This window comes from Medicago sativa, chromosome 5 (assembly GCF_051527215.1).
Source record: "Medicago sativa cultivar Bolivia chromosome 5, Bolivia_mono, whole genome shotgun sequence".
In the NCBI taxonomy this organism is placed as follows: domain Eukaryota; kingdom Viridiplantae; phylum Streptophyta; class Magnoliopsida; order Fabales; family Fabaceae; genus Medicago; species Medicago sativa.
Window position 1 is genome coordinate 54780132 of NC_140753.1, and position 23869 is coordinate 54804000.

At 33.8% G+C, this 23869-nt stretch overlaps 3 protein-coding genes, 1 long non-coding RNA gene and 1 pseudogene across 5 annotated transcripts; 3 read left to right on the forward strand and 2 right to left on the reverse strand.

Annotated features, from left to right (window-relative positions):
- The first annotated feature begins 839 nt into the window (after positions 1 to 839).
- LOC146923135 (uncharacterized) lies at positions 840 to 6483 on the forward strand (annotated as a pseudogene). Its single transcript, XR_015012730.1, has 10 exons — positions 840 to 1802; positions 2534 to 2740; positions 2848 to 3055; positions 3270 to 3360; positions 3480 to 3625; positions 3743 to 3986; positions 4270 to 4374; positions 4455 to 4637; positions 5398 to 5599; positions 5695 to 6483. The product of XR_015012730.1 is annotated as an uncharacterized LOC146923135 (transcript).
- Positions 6484 to 7543: 1060 nt separating this feature from the next.
- Positions 7544 to 9878, forward strand: JOSL (JOSEPHIN-like protein). The gene is made up of 3 exons (XM_085715854.1): positions 7544 to 7681; positions 8710 to 8830; positions 9126 to 9878. Exons 2-3 carry the CDS (start codon positions 8747 to 8749, stop codon positions 9597 to 9599), a joined length of 558 nt encoding a protein of 185 aa, XP_085571980.1. The 5' UTR covers positions 7544 to 7681; positions 8710 to 8746; the 3' UTR covers positions 9600 to 9878.
- Positions 9879 to 9934: 56 nt separating this feature from the next.
- LOC146923137 (uncharacterized) lies at positions 9935 to 12345 on the reverse strand. Its single transcript, XR_015012731.1, has 2 exons — positions 12133 to 12345; positions 9935 to 10300 (listed from the first exon to the last, which is right to left on the reverse strand). It is a non-coding gene; the product is annotated as an uncharacterized LOC146923137 (long non-coding RNA).
- A 5172-nt stretch (positions 12346 to 17517) lies between these two features.
- Positions 17518 to 18852, reverse strand: LOC146923138 (uncharacterized). Its single transcript, XM_085715856.1, has 3 exons — positions 18699 to 18852; positions 18239 to 18618; positions 17518 to 17661 (listed from the first exon to the last, which is right to left on the reverse strand). The coding sequence occupies exons 1-2, from the start codon at positions 18784 to 18786 to the stop codon at positions 18251 to 18253; spliced, it is 456 nt and encodes a 151-aa protein (XP_085571982.1). The 5' UTR covers positions 18787 to 18852; the 3' UTR covers positions 17518 to 17661; positions 18239 to 18250.
- A 1891-nt stretch (positions 18853 to 20743) lies between these two features.
- On the forward strand, positions 20744 to 21859 carry LOC146923139 (uncharacterized). Its single transcript, XM_085715848.1, has 2 exons — positions 20744 to 21138; positions 21221 to 21859. The coding sequence occupies exons 1-2, from the start codon at positions 20781 to 20783 to the stop codon at positions 21655 to 21657; spliced, it is 795 nt and encodes a 264-aa protein (XP_085571974.1). The 5' UTR covers positions 20744 to 20780; the 3' UTR covers positions 21658 to 21859.
- The last annotated feature ends 2010 nt before the right edge of the window (positions 21860 to 23869 follow it).

The window sequence follows — 23869 nt, forward strand, 5'->3', positions numbered from 1 at the left end:
ATGTAATAGATATTCTCACCGCATTCATCACATAATAGATATTCCCAATACTTATCTTTAAAATCTCACTCCTTATATATAAACAATATAAGTGTGTGTGATTTATCTGATGTGGGGTATTTTTACAATTCACACAACACTAACAATTTTTTTTTTTTTATTTATTTATTTATTTTTTTTTTTTTATGGTCACACAACACTAACACTAGTTTTACTTCTATCCTATATGTGGGACGTGGTGGTTAGTCTTCCAACTTTCAATTGCCACACTTGTGTTCTAACATATTTTGGTTTGACAGATATATAGAGGTCTAGCACGTGAAGCAGTTCGAAAGTCCATGGTTTTGTTGAAAACGGAAAGGATCCTAGTAAACCTTTCATAACATTGAATAAGAACGCCAAGAGAATCCTTGTTGCTGGAACTCATGCTAATGATATCGCCACTAGATCCATACTCCCTCCGTTTTAAAATGAGTGTCGCTTTAGCCAATTGCACACATATTAAGGAATGGAATAAAGTAGTCAAATGTCATAGCAATTTTACCAAATTATCCTAATCAAACTATTGGTTTGTTTTTCATTAAAGAAAAAATAATACTTTGGAAGTAGTGTAACATAGTATTAATTGAAGGTACAATTGAAAAGAAAAAGTTATTATTGCATTGAAAACCGAAATTGATATTCATTTTGAAACAATTTTTTTTGGCTAAAACGACACTCATTTTGAAACGGAGGGAGTATGGATCTAGTGGCCAGATCATAATTGGTTAGTTTTTTTTTGTTTTTTTTTTTTGAGAAGCTTTGTTTCATTTATAATGTTATTCAATCATCAATTATTCATAATCTTCACGCTGCAAAACCTATCCGTACAACCAATCAAAAACTGGATATAACATCCAAACAATTTTCATCAAGGCTTTGATGACTTTTTTGATTGTTATGTTTGAAGAGCAATGATTTAATTTAACATTCTTTCTATTGTGTTTCGTGTTTTACACTAACAATATATTTTACTGTGTTACATGACATAATACAATTATAGTGTTTCTTCTTATTGAAACGATCCAATGTAGGAAATCATGATTTTTTATGAAATCAATTATGTCAAATTTATAGGTTGAATTATCGTTATTGCATCTCCACTTCCATTATTGCTGTAAGGAATTGACATGGTATATATCTTAAATTCCCATAATATTTTCACATAGATTGCTTGATTTCATACATTCACAAAAATATGCAGGTGATGGTCCCTTTTAGCTATTGAAATTTTATGGAAGAGTTGGTACTTCAGCTATTATCGATATGTTGACCGTTTTTTACTTGTTCATTATCTGGTTTTACTATAATTGGTAGATTTTGTTTTTCCATCATATTGTTTGCATTGATCTTAGATATCTATCTTGCAATACATTTCAAATGTCCTTGATTCTGTTTTAAAATCTAAAGGGTTCTGGTAAACCTTTTCTTTCGTTGTATAATACGCGATGAGAATCCTTGTTATTGAGTATCAATTGGAGGATGGACATGTACTTGGCATGTATCTAGTGATCAGAACCACATCACAATTGCTAAACTGTAGTTTGTTATATCTTTATGCAAATCTCACGAGAGCACGCAAAGCATGTAGGTACAACAAATCAAAAACTAGAGATAACAATCAAAGCAATACCAAAATGCGCTTTCTTAGTTATTTTTAATTGTTATTTTAATGTGTCTTGAGTTCAAATGATTTTCCATTGTTTAGGTTTACACATTAACAAGGAGAGTTCAAATGATTGGGGGCAACCAAAGGCTTCCTTGTAAGGAGTTTGTCAATAATTATTTTTACTTGGCATCAATTTTTAATCCTATCATCTGTACATGTATGATACAATTGAATGAACTTGTATGCATTCAGGGCCATTTATGAGAATGGATTTAATTACATATGTAAATTAGATTGTCTTACTCCCTGTCCCATGTCTTGTATAGTATATTTTGAAAGTTTTGAATTTCATTTTTCTCTTCTTGACAGCCTAAGTAACACTGACACTTCATATGGAAGACGTGTCTAGTATCTGATATGTGGTAGTGTCATGTCCAGTAGTTGTATCTGTTTTATAACTGACAAGCCTTGATGATTTATATTTTTAACAGAACTTGTGTTAATATCTATAGTAAAACCACTTTTTCCCACAAAGATTCCCTACTATTTCTTTTACCAGGTAAAAGCCACCATATAGTACAAATATATCCTAAGCACCGAAGTGCTTCACTCCAAGCATTCATCTTGATTTAAATTAAATACTAATATATCCTAAGCACCAAAGTGCTTCACGCCTGCCTTTCCCTTTGTTAATATTAACTTTTCACCTTGAACCACATTTTGAGGTGGTGGACCCAAAAAAAGTCACTAACTTACAGTAATTAAATACTTACATGCAGCCGAAAGTTTCTTATTTTTTTTATTGTATAATATAAGTGCGTGCCCTGGAACTAAGTTCATAAATTAAGGTGGTTCCTTTTCACCATTTGGACATCAACTCTGCAGCAACAGCAACTGAAAACAAGCATCATAGTGAATATAGCAAGAACTAAGTCAGTTACATGGATTCCGTGTATATGAATCCTGCTGAAACGGTTGAAGCTCGCATCAAACACCTTCTTTCTCTTATGACTTTGAAAGAGAAGATTGGTCAGATGACCCAAATTGAACGTTCTGTTACTACTCCTTCTGCCATTAAAGATTTCACCATTGGTACTCTATTATACTATCTACATTTGTGCTTCTGCTTTCTTATACTACTTTCATTTCTTGGTACGGTAACTCGTCTCTCATTTTTCTCCTTGTATTTTGCAACTAAGGGAGTGTGTACTGTGCTCCACCAAATAGTGCAACTGCTAAGAAGGAAGTGTCATCTGATTGGGCTGATATGGTGGACGGGTTTCAGAAGCTGGCGCTTGAATCACGGTTAGGCATACCAATAATTTATTGTACTGATGCTATTCACGGTAACAATAACGTCTATGGTACTACTATATTTCCTCACAACGTTGGCCTCGGAGCAACTAGGTTTGTGTTGTTTCTCTTCTTATCATTTTTATTTTAACCTTTAATTTGCATCTTTCCAATTTTAGCTATGGACAAAGGCATGTTTGTATTGACTTATAGGAACTTATCTAAATTTATTGACTTAAAATGCATAATCACCTGTGAGGGGTCATGTGCATTTTTTTTTTCAAAAATTCAAGCTTTGATTTTTCATTATTGGTGTGTGTGCTTGTAGAGATGCAGATTTAGTTCAAAGAATTGCAGCTGCAACATCACTTGAACTTAGAGCAAGTGGAACTCACTATACTTTAGCTCCTAGTGTATCTGTAAGGCATCTTAACCAACTTTTGAATTTGTTATTGAAATCGCTATACTTTAAATTTCTTTCTATTGCTATTAGATGAACTTCTAGATGTAAAACTCACTTGCATATGTGAATGAATAGGTCTGCAAAGATCCTAGATGGGGAAGATGCTATGAGAGTTACAGCGAAGACACCGAAATTGTCCAAAACATGACTTCTTATGTTTCAGGTTTGCAAGGCCAACCTCCAGAAAATCATCCAAGGGGCTACCCATTTGTGGCTGGGAGGTAGGCAGGCAGGGAGGAGGATATTATTTTCTTTAACCGTTTTAAAAAAATCAATACTTAGTATCCATGCATACATCTTTGTCGAAATCACTTTCATACTTCTAATTAGTACGTCAGGAACAAGGCTATTGCCTGTGCCAGACATTTTGTTGGAGATGGAGGCACAGAAAAAGGAGTAAATGAGGGGAATACTATATTATCATATCAAGACTTGGAGAGGATCCACATGGCCCCTTATGTGGATTGCATAGCACAAGGTGTTTCAACCATTATGGTCTCATATTCCAGCTGGAATGGAGTCAAACTCCATGGTCATCGCTTTCTGATTAATGATATTTTGAAAGAAAAGCTAGGCTTCAAGGTAGATTTTTTTTTTCTCTCGTTCTGGAAATTGATCTTTTATCGATGGCTAAAAGAATCAAATTGATTTCTTAGTTGTGTTCATTTATTGTTTAAAAGTACACTATCAAATAATTCCAGTATGATGAAGCTGTTAAAATCTAATAGAACTAGATCAGGAAAAAGAAGAAAAGAAAGTAAGAACGCTGTTTTAATGTAACTAAGAACATAGTTGAAGCTGTTTTGCATTTCTTTGTTTTCTGAATTAAATAAAGCATTTTGTTAAGATCAATTTTCCACTGTAGGGCTTTGTGATTTCTGACTGGGAGGGAATTGATGAATTATGTCAACCTTATGGTTCAGATTATCGTTATTGCATATCTACTTCCATTAATGCTGGAATTGACGTGGTACAGATCTTCAATCCCCATGATATTTTAACATATCTGCTTGATTCATTTTAAATTTATATATTCGTGAATATATGCAGGTGATGGTTCCTTTAAGATATGAAAAGTTCATGGAAGAGTTGACGTCTTTAGTTCAATCAGGAGAAGTACCAATCGCCAGGATTGATGATGCCGTTGAGCGGATTTTAAGAGTGAAGTTTATTGCTGAACTTTTCGAATTTCCTTTAACTGACAGATCTTTGCTGGATATTGTTGGTTGCAAGGTAAGTGAAGTTTAGCTGGTTGAGACTAGAATGCTTAAATATCTAGAAGATTATAAATTTAGATTGAAATTTAAAGATAAAACAGTTTAGTTCCCTGTTAAGATTTACTATGCACTATATAAAATCGTTCGATAATTACACCCTCAAATATAGTTATTACGACCTCTCAAATATGATACATATACTACTCAAAACCGAAAGGGATATAAGAAGAGAGAAGAAAAGAACAACTCATTAACACAAGCCAAAGGGAGAAGGGAAGAAAAATGATCCATGCCTCAGAAAAATGATCTATTTATAGAGAGAATAGTTCACAACTGATCCATGAGACACTTGGGGAACAAGGATAACGCGAACGAAAACGACTTATTAAAACTTGGGGAGGTTTAGATAATGTTAAAGAAAATTAATTAATTAATTTAACAAGTTTGGGTGATAAAAAATATATATTATATAATTCAACCTCAATCAGCGCATAAGATATACATTCCGTTCACAAAAAACCCTTAATTAAAAGTACCTATACTGTCGTGATTACGAACTCCATTCATCACAAAATAAATCAGTACTCCAAATGGCTCAATCTTGGGAGTCCCTCTCCTTCTATATAAATACTATCAATGTATGTGATCTATCCAATGTGGGGTATTTTTACAATTCACACAACACTAACACTAGTTCTATCCAATATGTGGGACTTGGTGTTTAGTTTTCCAATTTTCAATTGCCACACTTGTGTTCTAACAAATTGTTTTGACAGATACATAGAGATCTAGCACGTGAAGCAGTTCGAAAGTCATTGGTTCTGTTGAAAAACGGAAAGGATCCTAGTAAACCTTTTCTTCCATTGGACAGGCATGCCAAGAGAATCCTTGTTGCTGGAACTCATGCTAATGATATCGGGTATCAATGTGGAGGATGGACGTTTACTAAGTATGGATCTAGTGGCCAGATCACAATTGGTTAGGTTTTTTTTATTTTTTTTGAGAAATTTTGTGTCATTAATTACTCATTAATCTTGATGCTGCTTTGAATCTTTATATGCACTCAATTTCAGGCACAACTATCTTGGATGCTGTTAAGGAAGCTGTGGGACATGAAACTGAAGTTATATATGAGAAGTGCCCAACAACAGAATTCATAGAGCGTAATGAATTTTCTTTTGCCATTGTTGCTATTGGTGAAGCCCCCTATGCTGAGTGTGGAGGTGACAATACAGAACTTGTAATCCCATTTAATGGAGATGAAATTGTAGACATAATTGCTGATAAAATCCCAACACACTTGTGATTCTGATATCTGGAAGACCTTTGGTCTTGGAACAAAGTTTGTTGGAAAAGGTAGAAGCTCTTGTAGCAGCATGGTTGCCCGGCAGTGAAGGAAATGGAATCACAGATGTTATCTTTGGGGATCATGACTTCAAGGGTAAACTACCAATGAATTGGTTTAGAAGAGTTGAACAGCTTGATCAGCCTGATAAGGGAGGGAATTCATGTGATGACCCCTTATTCCCTCTTGGTTATGGGCTAGCTTATAATAAGGAGAATTCACACGAATAAGTATTTAGTTACCAAATATTTACTTAAGGATTCAATGTAAGGAGAATGTGAACAATCGATGCATGTATGTGAGCAATCCAGCTTATAACCATGTATGGTACATTTGCTTTCATTAAATTTGGTCAATTGTTAAAGTTGGTGATGATGTCGTCTGAAGTCGATCTTCTCCTCGAAAAATGGAAGTCTATCTCAAAATGTTTTATCATCTCATGAAAAATTAGATTTGAGGAAATATGTAACGCGGCTTGATTATCACATATTAATATCACTGGTCTTGCTTCTTTAAATTGAATCTCTTTGGCTAAGTGTTTCAACTAAAGAGGAGTGCTATGGACACTCTCTTTCTAACACTCTCTCTAACACTCATTTTTTTATTGGGTGAAATCCATGTGGGTACCATACTTTGAAAATGAATCCCACATAAAGTGGTGAGACTCACATGGGTTTCACTCAATTCAAGAGTGAGTGTTAGAGAAAGTGCTAGAAAGAGAATGTTCCTAGCACTTCTCTTCAACTAAACGAGCTCACATGCTACTAATGCTATGAGCTTATATTATAACTCAACGTTGAATCTTTTAATTACATTTTGTTTCTTACTCTCCCAAGATATCAAGTTTGTTCCAAAAAATACACAATACCTAGAAGTGGATTGTGCATCAATAGATGGGTCTACCGAATCAGCACATTGGCCCCCTAAATATTGTGATTGTGCGATTTCAACCCCCACTATTTTTCAAGCGATTTTGACCCCTTATATTACCCCTTTGTGATTTGATAGTCATTTCCATTTTCCTTCAAATTGTGACATAATTTATTGATATGAAACTCAAATCTCATAGTTAGGGTTACTTTTTTAAAAAATTAAAAAGAAAAAACACCAAAAGTCAATCCGTACAATTGCGAGCGATTAAAATCCCTAATTTAACATTTTGTTTGGAGTTTTTAATCACTAATTTTAAAGAAAAACCACACTAATTATGAAAATTGAGTGTCACATCAATAAATAATGTAACCTTAGCTTAAATTTGATGAAAAATTGAGATGAAACTACCAAATCACAATAGAAAAATATAAGGGTTAACATCTCTACAAAATAAGCACAAAGTCAAAACCATACAATCACCATACTAGAAAGATTTTAGTGTAATTAAACCCAGATAAAAACATTTTTTTTTAAGTAACCTAGTAGTGGCTCGAGCTCACACATTTAATGTGGAGAATTGATGTGTGCGAAGTTTGAACCTCAATCCCTACATATCATATGTAATATCCCTGCCCACAGCTAAACCCACGGGGATCATTTTTTATTTCGATAGAAAGATAAATATATTTTCTTAGTAAAAAGAAAAGAAAATTTGACTGTAAATTTCATAATTGTTCTAAAGCCAGACACAAAAACTGGAAATTTATCTACATAGTTCTCCCTAAAATACAAAACCCTTTGAAAAACTTTGATATTCACCAAATTTCTTTGTAGTGAGTGAAAAACTTTGATATTCACCAAATTTCTTTGTATTGAGTGAGCATAATATTCTTCTCAGAACTCAAAACCCCTTCATAGATAAGATGCCGTGGAAGCAGCTGCATATTAAAAACGATATGCATGTATTAATACAATATAAATTAGTCAAGAAACTTATATAAATATCACTTACCAGTTTGTGATTAGGTTGAATATGAGATTCATTGACAACTATCTCCCATGAATTTTTCTTCACATTCAAGAAGGGAGGGAATTCTACTGGCTCACGATAATTGTCATGCATTACCAATTTCGATTTTTCAGCTTCAACATCTTCCACTGGTTCAGTCTTACCCGTCGCAACACTGCTGCTTGATGCATCGTAGTCTAACTTCCTGGAATGAGACATCTTAAGTTGGCACAAAAGAAAACACTTTGCAATGCAAACTAAAATGCAACATATGGATGTAACCATAACTATTTATAACATGAATTCGGGCCAAATTTTGGTTTCGTATTACTCATGACCCGGTAAAAAAAAGGCCCAACTCATAATTCTAAAACATATAGATTCGGTTATTTTATATTCTCACCCCTTTTGTTCAAACAATATATCTATTATACTAACATATGCTTATGCATGATTTCAAATTTCATTGAAAGATAGATACATTTTCTACAAACTTTCTCATTTTCATTTTCCAAATACGTACCGACTGCAAAATTAAAATGTCACCATTCTATCACACGTACAACAAAATTAAAATCGAATTCATAAATAATGAACAACTAATATTTATGTTTTACTCATACCCGTTTCTTTCTCACCAACATCATTTTATTTTATAAAATTGTTCATATCTTATTAATCATTTGTATTATAACTTATTTAAATGAACATTATATATGTATTTAATATTTTATTTTTAGTAATCTCTATTATTTGTAGAATTTTAAATGCAATAAATATAATTTTATACTGTAAATTTTCGACTGCCAAATTCGTCCCCGACCAACCAGTACCCGTGCGGATGCACGGGTATGTTACTAGTGTACATCAAATTTCAAGCAACACAATCCAATCAACAATGGCAACTGAGAAACCCCATGTCTATCACGAAAGACAAAGATTACAGTTCTGTCTCATACACACTCTCAACTCTCTCTTTCAGGTTCCTCTTCATACCCTTTTCAATTTATCTGTTAATGTTCACAATTCAATCATTGATTCTTCAATTCAACGGTGACCCATCAGTTAAATTCCATTTATATGATGTTTTTGATGTTAAAGTTCGAATCTTTTTTAGTAATTTGATTGAATTATGCATCTTTCTGATGCTGGGTCTGTTTGATTTCTCTTCAATCAGCAAAAATATCTTTTGATACCAAATTTTTAATATTTTTCAGTAATTTGATTGAATTATGTCTCTTTCTGATATTGGGTCTGTTTGAATTCTATTGATTCAGCAAAAAGATGCTTTTACTCGAGCAAATTTGAATGCAATTTCTGAAAAACTAGCACTTGATGAATCCTTCAACAATGAATCATCATGGACACCATTATCTATCCTTTTCAAGCCTCATCATAATGCATTGACTGGAAACTATGACATAAATGTTTTAACAGCTGCTTTGGAAGAGAAAGGAAAGAATGTAGTTTGGCACGATCGACGAAAGGGAGGATCTTCAGTTGATCTTGATGCATCAGAAGATGTTTTGATGGGGGTTGTGATCAATATTGCAGTGAAAAGGTTTGCTGGGATTTGGAAAAGTAGACATTGGATTGCTTTGAGGAAGATTGATGGTGTTTGGTATAACTTGGATAGTGACCTATCTGCCCCGAAAAGTTTTCGTGATACTGATGAAGTAAGAGAGTTCTTGGATTCCAGCATAGTTCGTGGTGGTGAGGTTTTGCTTGTCATGAATCAGAAACAGTCTTGAAGTTTTTCGGTAAATGTTTGTAGACTTAACTCTCTATTTTCTCAATATTTGGGTCAAATTTTATGGTTGTGTCATGTATAGTACAAGATAGAGAGCATTTCAATGGAGAATGTTATTGAATGCTAATGAATTCTCAATGTATGTGATGTTGTTTAGTGTATAACAGTTAAATGGTTGCTTCTGAAAGATTTTCTTGTTAGTAGTTTGTGTTGTCTGTAGTGAACTTATAAAATGCATGCTTCATTGTGTGTATTGGATTTGTAACGCATCTTTGAACCATTGGCTACTTTGTATCATGAGATTTGATTCTGAATGGAGTTAGAAGTGGGAGTATATAACGGTTAAGGTCGAGATTCTAAATTGCGTTTGCTTATGTTGTGGCTTCGCCGCACTTGAAATTTCAGACAAATACAGAGATAGAGGCCTCTAAAGCCGTTATATTACAGCCGCAATTGCAGGACTAGCAAAACCTATACAGTAGTTTTACGTTGAGTTATAGGGACTATTCTCACAGACCAAAATTCTGATTGATTTTCTGAGTCTTCGAAATGGACTTGTAAGCTTTTGTTTCTTTAACTGTTCAAGTTGCAAATTTGCTACCTGTACAGTTGTTAACAACAGAAAGAGTTGCGTTAGGAAGATACTATCACGAAATCTGATTGTAAAATTCATTGTACTCTGTCTGTGAATCAAAGATGTATCTTACATTTTAGGGTTAATATGTCTTTACCCTCCTGTAATATAGGCGAGTTCCGGTTTTCCCCCCTGTAAAAAAGATTCTTTCGATTCCAACCCTGTAATATAAAGATTCCGTCGAAAACCCCCCTGAGCACATTTGAGACCCCCCCAGCAGATGACGTGGCATGACGTGGCGCGCTGAGTCACCTATTCTGCTGACGTGGCGCGCTGACTGTATAATTAATTTTATTTTTTTATTTTTTTTATAGGGACACGTGGCATTTGTCATTTTTTTAATAAATTTTTTTTTAAAAAAAAAAAAATCTAAAAAACGAAAATAATTCAGAAAAAATAAAAAAAATTACGAAATTTTTTTTAAAAATTGGAAAAATTAATAAAAATGAAAAAAAATCTGGAAAATTTTAAAAATAAAATATGGGAAATTTTAAAAAAATAATAATTTAAATTCTGGAAAAATAAATAAAAATTGAAAATAATGAAAAAATTTGGAAAAAAATTAATAAAAACGAAAACAAAAATCTGGAAAATTTTAAAATAATAATAATTTTTCTAAAAAAATTCTGAAAAAATAAATAAAAATTGAAATAATGGAAAAAATAAACAAAAATGGATTTTTTTTAGAAATTTAGAAGATATTTAAAAATACTGGAATTTAATTTTCAAAATAAAAAAGTTTAGATTTTTTTCGAAATAAAAAAACTGGAAAGTATTTAAAATTTTAAAAATCTGGATATATATTTTCTAAAACCCAATTACAATATGAAAATTAAATTTTGAAAATATATAATCTGAAGAAAAAAATTGATTTTAGTTTAATTAAAAATTTAGGAAAAAAATCTGAGAAGCTTGAATTACATAGGAATATTTTTGTAAAAAGAATTATTAATGCGTGTTAAATTTTAAAAAGTGTCTGTTTACACTCAGGTTCACCGAGCTCGAAAGAGCTTTATGCTTGCTGCTTGAGCAGGGAGTTGTTGGCACTTGGGTTTGTTATTGTGTTGGCAGTCAATCCATTCGCTAAAATTAAATCCTAATTGTTTTTGACAAATGTTCACTATTCATATTTTTTTTGTAATCTGGTTTCGTCCCCGCACGCGGGTTTGCTATGTTATGCTCATGATTAGTGAATTTTTGTTAGGATATTTTAGGACTGTTTCGCTTGGTCTGATTTATAATGATGTATGCCCGTTTTGGGTTTTACCTGGGTTAGGTTTTATGTCCCCCCAGTCTCTGTATCTCTCTCTTTTTCTTTTAATGTATTTTTCTTTTTACTTAAAAAAAATTTAAAAAGTGTCTTATTTAAGAGACATTAAAATTTAAAAAGTGTCTTTTAATGTATTCCAGTATTTTTAAATATCTTCTAAATTTCAAAAAAAATCCAAACTTTTTTATAATTTTTAAAATTTCGAAAAAAATCTATTTTTTCATTTTATTAATTTTTTAAATTTTTTTGGAATTTTTTTCATTATTTTCAATTTTTATTAATTTTCCAGAATTTTTTTAAAAAAATAATTTTTTTTAAAAATTTTCCAGATTTTATTTTTTATTTTTAAAATTTTTACAGGGGGTAAAGACATAAAAAAATTACAAATGCCACGTGTACCCTATAAAAAAATAAAAAATAAAATTAATTATACAGTCAGCAAGCCACGTCAGCAGACAAGGGTGACTCAGCGAGCCACGTCACGCCACGTCATCAGCTGGGGGGTCTCAAATGTGCTCAGGGGGGTTTTCGACGGAATCTTTATATTACAGGGTTGGAATCGAAAGAATCTTTTTTACAGGGGGGAAAACCGGAACTCGCCTATATTACAGGGGGTAAAGACATATTAACCCTACATTTTATATTAGGGTGATGATCTCCTTCTTGAGTGTAGTTTCCACATTGTAAGAATCCCTTCATTTGAAAGTCATTTAAACTGCAGAGATTAGAGTAGATGAGTGAAGATCCTGATAAAGGTTTTCTGATATCATAGTTTTGAGGGTGTGGAACCAACTGTGTGGTATTTTTTCACTATAGGGACATGCTTCATATATAGAACAAATGGTGCTCAAAAAAAAAGTCTCTTATTTGCGATAAAAGCGATTTGCGATACGATAAATAAACACGCTCTGCTAGGGCTTTGGAGAACATGGAGTTTTGTGGAGTTCAACCGCCTAAGCCACCTGATGAGAACAACAGGACCGTTTCCTTCCGTGATAAACTCACCGGAGAGAGGAACCTTCATCCAAGAATGGAGAAGATGAACCTGATTGAAAAGAATCTCTTTAAGATCCAGTTGGAGGGAGGAGATCGCTTGAAACCTAAGTGCTTTCTGGATGAGAGTATCCTAGAGGAGTTACGACGACCGATACAGCAAGCGATTATAGTAAAATTGTTAGGGAAAAAAATTGGTTACTTTGTGATGATGGAAAAATTGCAAACAATATGGAAACCTACCGGAGGTATGGAGATAATAGATATTGGCAATGGATTCTTCATGGTGAAGTTTGATGTGAAGGAAGATTTGGAAAAAGCTATGGGTGGAAGTCCTTGGATGATCTTTGACCACTATCTTGCGATTCATCCATGGACACCTGACTTCGATCCCTTTGAAGTAAGTATTGATCGAACCTGTGTTTGGATCCGTATACCCGGACTAGGCATGGAGTATTATGATGAGAATGTGCTTATGGCCTTAGGTGCAGCAATCGGTCGTCCGATTAAGGTTGACATTCGTACGATTGAAGCGTCTCGAGGAAAGTTCACACGCATATGTGTTGAGATTGATTTGAACCTTCCTGTTGTTGGGAAAATTTGGTTTCGAAACAAATGGTTTCATGTTGAATATGAGGGATTGCACTTGCTTTGCAATAAGTGTGGATATTATGGTCATGTCTCACGTAATTGCATACATACGACACATGGTAATGTTGAAACTGCGGCAACATTACCAGAATCTGAAACGACGGCAAGGCAAAAACAGAAGCAAGATCGCAAAGAAAAATTGAATCTTACTGGTAGTGCAGCTTCAAGCGCTATTGGTGGAGATAATCAAGGAAACAATATCAGTGAAAGTGAGATGATAACACAGGAAAATTATGGAGAGTGGTTGGTTGTTTCTAAACCAAAAAAGAAGGCTAATTCCAAGCCTAATTTAGGAAAGGCTATTAATGCTAATCACGTGACTGGATCTGATCCAAAAGGTCAATATGTTATGCAAAATAAATATGAATTATTAAATCTTAATGAGGAGAAAGAAAGGGATAAAGTGATGGCTAAATTTGTTATGGGTGCAAGTTCCATATCTCATGATAAAAATAATAAGCGAAGCATGGATAGGAAAAAAAGGCCACGGCAAGATATTATATCAAAGAAGAACACACCGGAAGCACTTGTGTCTACTCGTACAATTTCTGTGGGACCAAACAGTAAAAAGTATCCAGGACAATTTCTTCTTGTGCAGGACCACCAAACTAAGTCAGGGAAGATGATCCCAATAGCTAAGCCGGATGTTCGAAGCCAAAACACGTCCAAAGTCTACGAGCTTCCTCGTGGAATCAAAACTACCATGCCAACTATTGCTGTTAGCCCAAACAGGCTCCAATTTTTTGAAGATACCAAGCCACCGGACCCTTTAAATAACAATACATTTAAGACAGACAATAACATGAATATACGTCATGATGGAGATGGGCGAGAAACAAATGGTGATGAGGATGATTTTGATGAAATGGTGGATGAAACACCATTATCTTGATGGGTAAGTGTATTTCTTTCTCTTATCAATGTTTATGATGATGAGTTTCAAAGATTTTTCTGTCTTATCTTGGAATGTTAGAGGTTTTGCAAATCGCAAAAGTCATACTCATATGCATGAGATTTTAGGACGCTTTAAACCGGACTTTATTTTTCTTAGTGAGACTCATACTCGCTTTGAGAAATCAAAGAGTTTCTGGGATAGAGAAGGTTATGAAAGTGTTGAAATTGTCGAAGTAGATGGCCAAGCTGGAGGTTTGTGGGCCCTGCGGAATCTCACTTCTCCTTTCTCTTTCTCTGTGGTGGAATGTTTTTGTCAATGTATTACAATTAAGGTGACTCGTAACAATGTGTCATGGATTTTCTCTGGTGTTTATGCTAGTCCCATTATTTCAATTAGAGAAGGACTTTGGAACTATCTTCGCGAACTACGTGCTCGTGTGTCCCTTCCCTGGATGCTACTGGGGGATTTTAATGATATTTTGCTCCCATCAGAACAACGTGGGGGAATCTTTTCTCAGACAAGAGCTTCTAAATTTTCTCAAGTCATGTCAGACTGTGATCTCCTTGACTTGGAGTTTTTTGGAAGTAAGTTCACTTGGCAGGCTAATTGTAGAGGAGGTCGGTTAGTCTCAAGGAGGTTAGATAGGGGTATTAGTGATATGAATTGGAGACTTCAATTTCCCGAGGCGACTATTGAACATCTAGTTCGTCGTCATTCTGATCACAACCCTATTTTATTACGTTGTTGTAATGTTGTTTCAACTAGAGATGGCAGGCCATTTCGTTTTCAAGCAGCTTGGTGTACCCATGCGGATTATTCTACCATTGTTAAGAATGCTTGGAAGAAGGATCAAGGTAACATTTCAATTGCTCTTAGGAATGTCAAGGATGAATCTTTGGTTTTTAATAAAGAAACTTTCGGAAATATCTTTCAGAAGAAAAGGGAATATGAGGCTAGACTTCATGGAATACAACGTTCTTTGGAACACGTGGACTCGGCCTCCCTTCTTATTCTGCAACGTAAACTTCTTCAAGAATATGAGAATATTTTGTTTCAAGAAGAGACACTTTGGTACCAGAAGTCGAGAGAAAAGTGGGTTCGTCTTGGGAGTCGGAATACTTCCTTCTTTCATGCTCAAGCAATTATCCGCAGAAAGAGAAACAAAGTTCACGGTCTTACTCTTCCCTCTGGTGAGTGGTGCACTGATACTGACATCCTCAGACAAGAAGCCCTTTGTTTTTTCAAAGGTCTTTTTTGTACAAAAGACGTCTTGATCCGACCTTCGAGGATGATGAGTTCTACTCCTCTCAATTGCAACCAAAAAATAAGGCTTACAACCACCATCACTAAACATGAGGTTTACCATGCTCTCATGGGTATGAAGTCTTACAAAGCTCCAGGTCCAGATGGTTTCCAACCTATTTTCTTCAAGATGTTTTGGGAGGATATTGGAGATGACATCTGGTTGTTTGTGAGGAGTGCTTTTGAACAAGGTTATATGGATCCTCAAGTAACAGAATCTCTTATGGTTTTGATACCTAAAGTTGATAATCCTCGTACCTTTAAAGAGTTTAGACCTATCAGTCTGTGTAATGTGACGTGTAAGTTAGTTTCCAAAGTGCTTGTGAATCGCTTGAGACCCATGCTTAATGATATTGTGAGTCCTTTGCAGAGTAGCTTCATCCCGGGAAGAGGAACAATAGATAATGCTATTATTCTTCAGGAATTTATCTATCACATGCAAAAGTCCAAAAGAAAAAAAGGGGACGTGATTTATAAACTTGATCTTGAGAAAGCCTATGATAGAGTTGACTGGGATTTTCTTCAAGATACTTTGTACTACTTTGACTTTCCTCCTCTTATTATTTCCCTTATTATGAGTAGCATATCTGCAACCTCAGTTTCTCTACTTTGGAATGGAAGTAGGACAGAGCCATTTAAGCCTTTACGTGGTCTCCGGCAAGGAGACCCGCTCTCCCCCTATCTTTTTGTTCTTTGCATGGAAAGATTGGGCGACATGATTACTCAAGCAGTTCAAGATGGAAATTGGCAACCCTTACATCTTACCAAGGATGGTCCCAAGATCTCTCACCTCTTCTTTGCAGATGACGTTCTGTTGTTCGCAAAAGCTAAACCATCACAAGCTCACTTTATTGCGAACCTTTTGAAAAGTTTTTGCTCTTTTTCAGGTCTTAGAATTAGTCTGGAAAAATCCAGGGCATATGCTTCGAAAGGTGTGTGTAGAGGTACTAAGGAGTCTCTCGAGTCCATTACTGAAATCAAGTTTACAGACAGATTAGAGAAATACTTGGGATTCAAACTTCGTTATGGACGAACCAAGAAGGATGACTTTCTTGAAACTTATGATAGAGTGGCAACTAAGTTGGCTTCTTGGAAAGGAAAACTTCTAAACAAACCAGGTAGAGTCACCATGGTTAATGCAGTTATTACTTCACTTCCCTCTTACAACATGCAAATTCAGTGGTTCCCGCAATATGTTTGTGATAGATTGGATAGAACAGCGAGGAACTTTATTTGGAAAGGATCAAATGATAAGGGTATGCACATGGTTAGCTGGAAGAAGATGGCTCAACCTAGGAAAATGGGTGGACTAGGAATTCGTACCGCACATTTTCAAAATGTGGCACTCCTTGGTAAGCTTGTTTGGAGCTTATTGCAGTCAGAAAATAAATTATGGGTTTCTTTGTTGACTGATAAATATTTGAAAGAAGGAGCTTTGTTTTTGGATATAGCAACTAATGGGTCACCAACTTGGCAAGCAATTTTAAAAGCGTTGCTTCTCTTGAAGGACGGTTTCACCTTCAAAATAGGAGATGGGGACACAAATATTTGGTTTCGACCTTGGATTTTGAAGCAACCTTTATGTGAAGTGGTCCAAGATATTGCTCCAGGTGATATTTGTTTGAAGATCAGAGACATGTGGGATGGCGAGGTTTGTAATGTTGCAAGTTTACATACCTTGTTGCCTCCTAATATTATTAAATCCATCCAACATATAGTTCCATGTTTTGTTGATTCCTTGGAAGATACTTGGGTTTGGAGTGCTAGTCTGAATGGTCAATATACCGCAAAAAATGGCTATACTTGGCTCTTATCTCAACATATAAGAATTTCTCTCCTCATTTAAATCAAACCATAAAATAGTCAGAATTACTTCATAAATTACGAGATTAAAATATCTATTTATATATATCGAAGAAGAGAATTTATTGGGTCTTAAAAATAGCAAATTTTATATATAACATAAACATCCTTTCAAAAAAAAAATGAATATATTACATACATATTGTTATGGTTTTCGAGTTGGTGTAAAAAATATTATTTCTACTTTATATATTGTTATCGTGATGATTCTTCATAAAGATTGAAATATATGTTTCATTTTAGACGTGTGTTTTGTCCTAGGACATCCAAAAATAGAAAATCGCGACACCGAACGAAGTTGACAAAGACAATGATGAACAAAACAATTTTTTTATTTTGAAGGAACAAAACAAATTTTTAGAATGTTGATTATCTCAAGAATTATTATCATCATCATCATCATCATCAATGATCAGTCTCACTAACCGTCAACCCCATTTCCACCAACGCTAAGGGTCTGTTTGGAAGAATAAAGAAAGTGAAAGGAAAGATAGTATGAGGAAAGATTGTTGAAGGAATGAAAGAGGGTAGAAAGTAAATGGAAAGTGAGATGATTATTTAAGTGTTTGGTATGAAAGAAAGTGGAAAGAAAGTCGAAGGAAAGATAGGTATATGCTTATTAAAATGACATAAATATCCTTACATTAAAATTGATGCTATATTATATAAAGTCACATATATTAATAAAAAAAACAATAAATAAACGGTACTATTTGCACATATATATGTATGTATTAGTAGTAAAAGTTGAATGCCATAAACCAATATTACAGGTGAGAAAAAAAAGCACACGCCGTTGAATTTTTTTTATTTAAATAATGGCAATATTGTAATTTTACAATTTTGGAACCCATGCCCTAGCTTTTCTCCGCTGCTTTGGATGGAAAGTTTCAAAACGTGGGGCCCACTAAAATGATACTTTCTTTCCACACTTACAAAACAACCAAACCATGGAAGCACATTTTTCCATAAACTTTCTTTCCTTTATTCTTTCTTTCCTTATTGTTTTATGGTTCCAAACATTGCATAAAGTCTATAACATTTTCACGACCGCCCCTTCTCAATATTAGTCCCCTTTCCATCATCAGGGAGTTCTATGTCGTTTGCACCACCACCACCTTTTCCGTTGCCAGAAATAGGTTTGACATATCCAGCACCACCCCATGTTCTACCACCGCCAACCTTTCCACCACCGCCACCTTTTCCACCACCATTCCACCATTCACTACCCCAGGCTTGGCCTTTCCACCAAAAATAACTGTTGTATCCCATTCCTTTTATGCCTCCTAATCCACAACCAAACCAACCATTCCCCAACTCCCCGTCGTTGGCTTTCCAAGTTGCACCTTTGTTTGACCAATATGTATAGCAATCTACTCCAATGTCCGGTTTTGATTTTTTTGTTTCCTCAACTGCAAATAAACATTTTTTAATTAGATATAAACAAAAGAAGAAAAATTTGTGCATAAATAGCTACTATTTAAATATATACTTTTTTTCACAACTTCATAAGACTCGGTTTTTACAACAAAGATAAGAAGAAGTGCATAAAAGCACAAGTTAAATTGATTGGTTTTCATACTTGCAATAAGTAAGAGTATCTTGTGAAATATGTATACAATATAAGTCTGTATTTATAATGATCATTTGACATGATAAATGTAAGAAGAATAAAAATGTAAGAAGAATAAAAAAACATTTCCATATGAAATAATAAAATAAAGAAAAGTTTTTCTATCATGGGCAAATTTACACATGTTAATAAGTTTTTTTTACATTAAATATATAAATTGTTAATAATTGATTGTTATTTTTTAATAAAAAAATGTTAATTTTAGTTCATTTAACAAGTGCAATATTGCACATGTTAGATAAACCCAATATAAAATAATATATTTTACAACATAAAATATAAAATTTGACTAGCTGATTGTGAGGGAAATGATTCATCAATGCCTATTGAGTCATTTAAGGGTTACATTTGGACATATTTTCAGCCAACATAATTTTTTTTTAACTATGACAACTAACAAGTGACTAAGATCTTTGTTAATATCAAAGTCACAACTCAATATATTAAACAAAGAAAAAAAGATATTCTGTATTGCACAACAAAAAATTATAAAATAATCTTTGTTAATATCAAAGTCACAACTCAATATATTAAACAAAGAAAAAAAAGATATTCTGTTTTGCACAACAAAAAATTATAAAATATTATGTTTGGCTAGTTTTTTTTTTTTTTAAAAAGTAATTATGTTTGGCTAGATGATTGTGAGGATAATGGGTCATCTACATTTATTGAACCATTCAACAGTTAATTTTGGGCATATTTATCAATCACGGCAAGCATATTTTCATAACTACAACAACTAGCAAGTGACTAAGATATTTTTTTATCAAAGCAAGTGACTATGATGTTTGAACGTTCCCTTAATTAAAATCATTTTTTTATAGAAAAATGATAATCAATGTCAACAACAAATTCGAAGGAGACTGAGAAATTCCATTCCTATCCTCTTTTTCATCTAAAAAAATGCATCGCACCAATTTCATTCATATCCACTTGCCTTTTTTTTGACAATATTTTGTACACTTATTTAATACTAAAAAATGCATTGCACCAATTTCATGCCTTTTTTTTGACAATATTTTGTACACTTTTTTTTTGAAGGAAATATTTTATACAATTATTTAATATTAAAAAATGCATCGCACCAATTTCATTCTTATCATGTTGCCTTTTTTTTGACAATACTTTCTACACTTATTTAATACGTTTAAAACAGAATACCCTAATTTCCATGCAAACTCGGCTACCCTAATTTCCATGTAAACTTGGCTATATATACCAAGCCCTAAACCGTGCTTCACCCTAATGTAACGTCTAACGTCGTATATGAGGAAGTATTTTGCAATGTGTGATGAAACTACATGCCAATGTACTAAAAATTTCATATTTCTTTTACCAAATTATTGATAGGATTTCCGAATTTTCTTTTATAATATTTTCAGATTTCATACATTTTATAAAGTGTTCTATTTTGTCTACTATGAATTATCATGTGTTATTTTTTCCACTGTTATCAATTAAATATTGCATTTTATTATTCGTATGTCAATCCCTTTACAATAAACATGTGCGGAGCACGGGTCAAATATCTAGTTTGGTTGTAACTATTTAAACACAATGTTTAGGCGGGAAAACACTTACATGTATTTGATATTTGATATATAAAAAAGTTGAAAGAGAAGATAATAAAATAATATATATTTTTCACATAATTGAGATCGATATGTATTTTAATGTGTGTGCTTAAAGTAATGTATTTTAATAAAGGGAGATGATCCTAACTCACGTAATGGTGTATAAATCTTGTGAAACTGTTTGTCGCCGTGAGCATACCTCAAATGGTAAGGACAATGCATAATATATGCAAGATCAGGTTCAAATTCCGGACACCATACAAAAAAAATCTTGTGAAACTGTTTTCTTTTCGTTTTCTTTGTTTTTTTTTTAACAAAATCTTGTGAAACTTGATAATCAACTAGTAGCACTAATGCCAATGATGGCATGGATATCCAGAGTATATGTGGTGGACGTGTTTTTCTCCTAAATTCTAACACCTCAACAATTAGATCGAGAAAAAAGGCAACTAATTTGCTTGTTAGTTTGCTACCAAGTCTTCTCTCTCATTCACTCCCTCAACTTTCTCACTGCTCCAAAACAACAATCTTTCTCCCGCATGTAAACCCTACCTTTTCAATCTATATGCCAATGGCTTCCCGCTTCCTCTCCTCCCGTCACCTCCCAAAGGCTCTTGCTGCTCTCGCGGTCTTTCCCACTGCTTACCTCTGTGTCAAGAACAAGAATAACACCTACGCCATCACACGCCCTCTCAACGCGCCCAAGAACGATCACCCCCAATTCAGTACCATATCTTCAATTTTCCTGTTATGTTGATTTGATTGATTGATTCATACTTAACATTTTCTTTATTCTGTTGCTTTTAGGTGTGTTTTTGCCTTGGCATATGTTATATAGACTATATCAGACAAAGGAACGTCATTTTGTCCAGCAACTATTGGACCACATTGATATGAGAGAGACGGAGGATAATCTGCTTCTCCGTCTGCATTTGTTACAACTCGATAGGGAAGATGTGAAGATCTATGTGGATCACAAAACTCTTACCATTAAAGAAGCTAATGGTGGCAGTATCTCTCTTACCATTAAAGATGCTAATGGTGGTCGTATCTTTGGCATATTTCGTGATAGAAGTCGATTCACTTGCACACTTGAGTTAACTGAGCAATATTGCAAATATCCGATTACAGCTAAGATGGAAAAGGGTATGCTCGAGGTTGTTGTGCCAAAAATGAATAATGAAGAGGGTATGCTCAAGGTTGTTCTGCACGAAGGTGAGACGATTGATGTCAAGGTTGAATAGAACATTATGGTATTTGATGCATTTTGTTTTTACTCTTTTTAGTGCAAATGGATCATCTAGGTTTTGATGGTGACCGACTCGTACGTCTTGCTTAATTTGTTAAACAAGCATTGAGACTGTAACTTCTCATTGTGATAATATTACTTGAAAAGTAATGAATTGAACTTTTGGTTAATCCAATATTGTATGTATTCCCTTACAACCTGATTTCATTTCATGTGATGAAGTGCGGGACTAGCTATCTAGTAATGTGACATGTAGATGATGCTATTCCAATTATGATCATATTATAGGTTATACGAAGTTGAACTCTCTCCAGTAATAAGCTAAGGTTCTATGCCTTTACATCCGACACTGCCTTTTATTCGTCTGATGGACTGAACCATCCAAAACACGTGGTTAAGTCTTTATTTTGTTTTTGAAAGAAGTCTTTATTTTGTTATTTTAACAGATCGTACACATACATACACACCAGAGAAGAAGTAAAGGATAAAGAATACTTTGTGCTAAGGATTTATTTTTTCCCGATCCTAGAAGTTCAACGTAATTGAGACATAAAAAAAAGAAGTTCAGTAGTGTGGTTTGAGTGAAGATTGTTCAATTGAGATATATATTGTGGTTTGAGTGAATATTCCTTGTTACTGCTAACCTAATACAGCAAATGAGCGGGAAAATATTAAGTTATATTGCTGCATACCTAACAAAATTAATAAATAGGATTATTTTATTTTATTTTTTTTGAAAAATATTATATTTTGTTGATATTTTTTATATATGTGATGAATTAAACACCAAATTAATATCTACAATAAATGCGATTGAATCACTAAGCTTTTAAAAATGAGTTTTAGAACTTCTTCAATCACAAGTATGTAGCATATTAGCATATTACATAATGAGTGCTGCTACATAGCCCGAAAGATTCAACGCACGAAATTGCACGACATGTTCAATCAGATGCTATTTACTTTATTAATGATTTGCTTCTAGCTTGTTTTATGCATATATATGCTTTTGAGTGTTTTTGTATGTAGTGTATATTAAAAACATACTGTTACCAAAGAAATACATAGATAATCCACCGTTTTAGTTATAAGGCACATGCAGAAGTGATGTGGATAAACACCACCGCATAAGAAAGTGATTTATAAGATTTCTCATAAGAAAAATCTAGGAGAGGTAACATTTATCATCTTGGTTCAAAGCAAAGTTAAGAAAAAAAAGCTAGATGATAACTTTAAAGTCATTCGTGCATATTTGACGACAAATATTGTCTTGCGTTTCATCATTCGTGCATATTTCTTTGGTAACAGTATGTTTTTAATATACACTACATACAAAAACACTCAAAAGCAAATATATGCATAAAACAAGCTAGAAGCAAGTCATTAATAAAGTAAATAGCCTCTGATTGAACATGTCGTGCAATTTCGTGCGTTGAATGTTGGAACTTGTGTTGGGGGTGTGCTGTAATAACTTGATCAAGAAGATGATGAAGATGAATACGATGAAGTGTGCACATAAATTCCAAATATTGTTGTATATATTGATTGTTGGGAAGAGGCTGCTGCACTTGAAGCCTGAAAAGTTTAATAGTTATGCATGTAAACTCAAAGCGTATGGGGTTGCCATACTAACCTTTAGGTTTGATTCGCCCCCACCAATAACTGTATATTGGATGCAATAAGGAATGACCGACGAATCCCCTTCAGGATACTATGAGTTCTTTGACGTGTATTGCACAACCACACCAAAGCATATCTCCTAACAATATTTTACAGATTTATGGTTCCAGCAATTCACTCATGCATTAGAGAATTGATGGAAGATTTAGAGTAAGAGAATGATGAAGAATTATGTTGTTAATGTAACAAAATTCTGTCCAAAATTGTGTGTTGTAGTGTGTTTCTTGTGTGTCCAACTAATGCCCAAATGCCAAACATTTATAGTGCATTATATGACTCTTCACATGAGAGAAGACACCCCTTTGACTTGAATCAATGCTATGATTCATTAAGCACCCATTTGCCAAAGGTTATGATCATATACACTTGAATCAATGATATGGTTCATTAAGCACTCTTTTGCCAAATGTTATAACCATATACACTTGAATCAATTTCATGGTTCATTATCTATAGTAGAAACTCTTTAATTTAATACTCGGTAAATTAATAAACTCTCTAAAATAATAAATTTGTCCGGTCCCGAC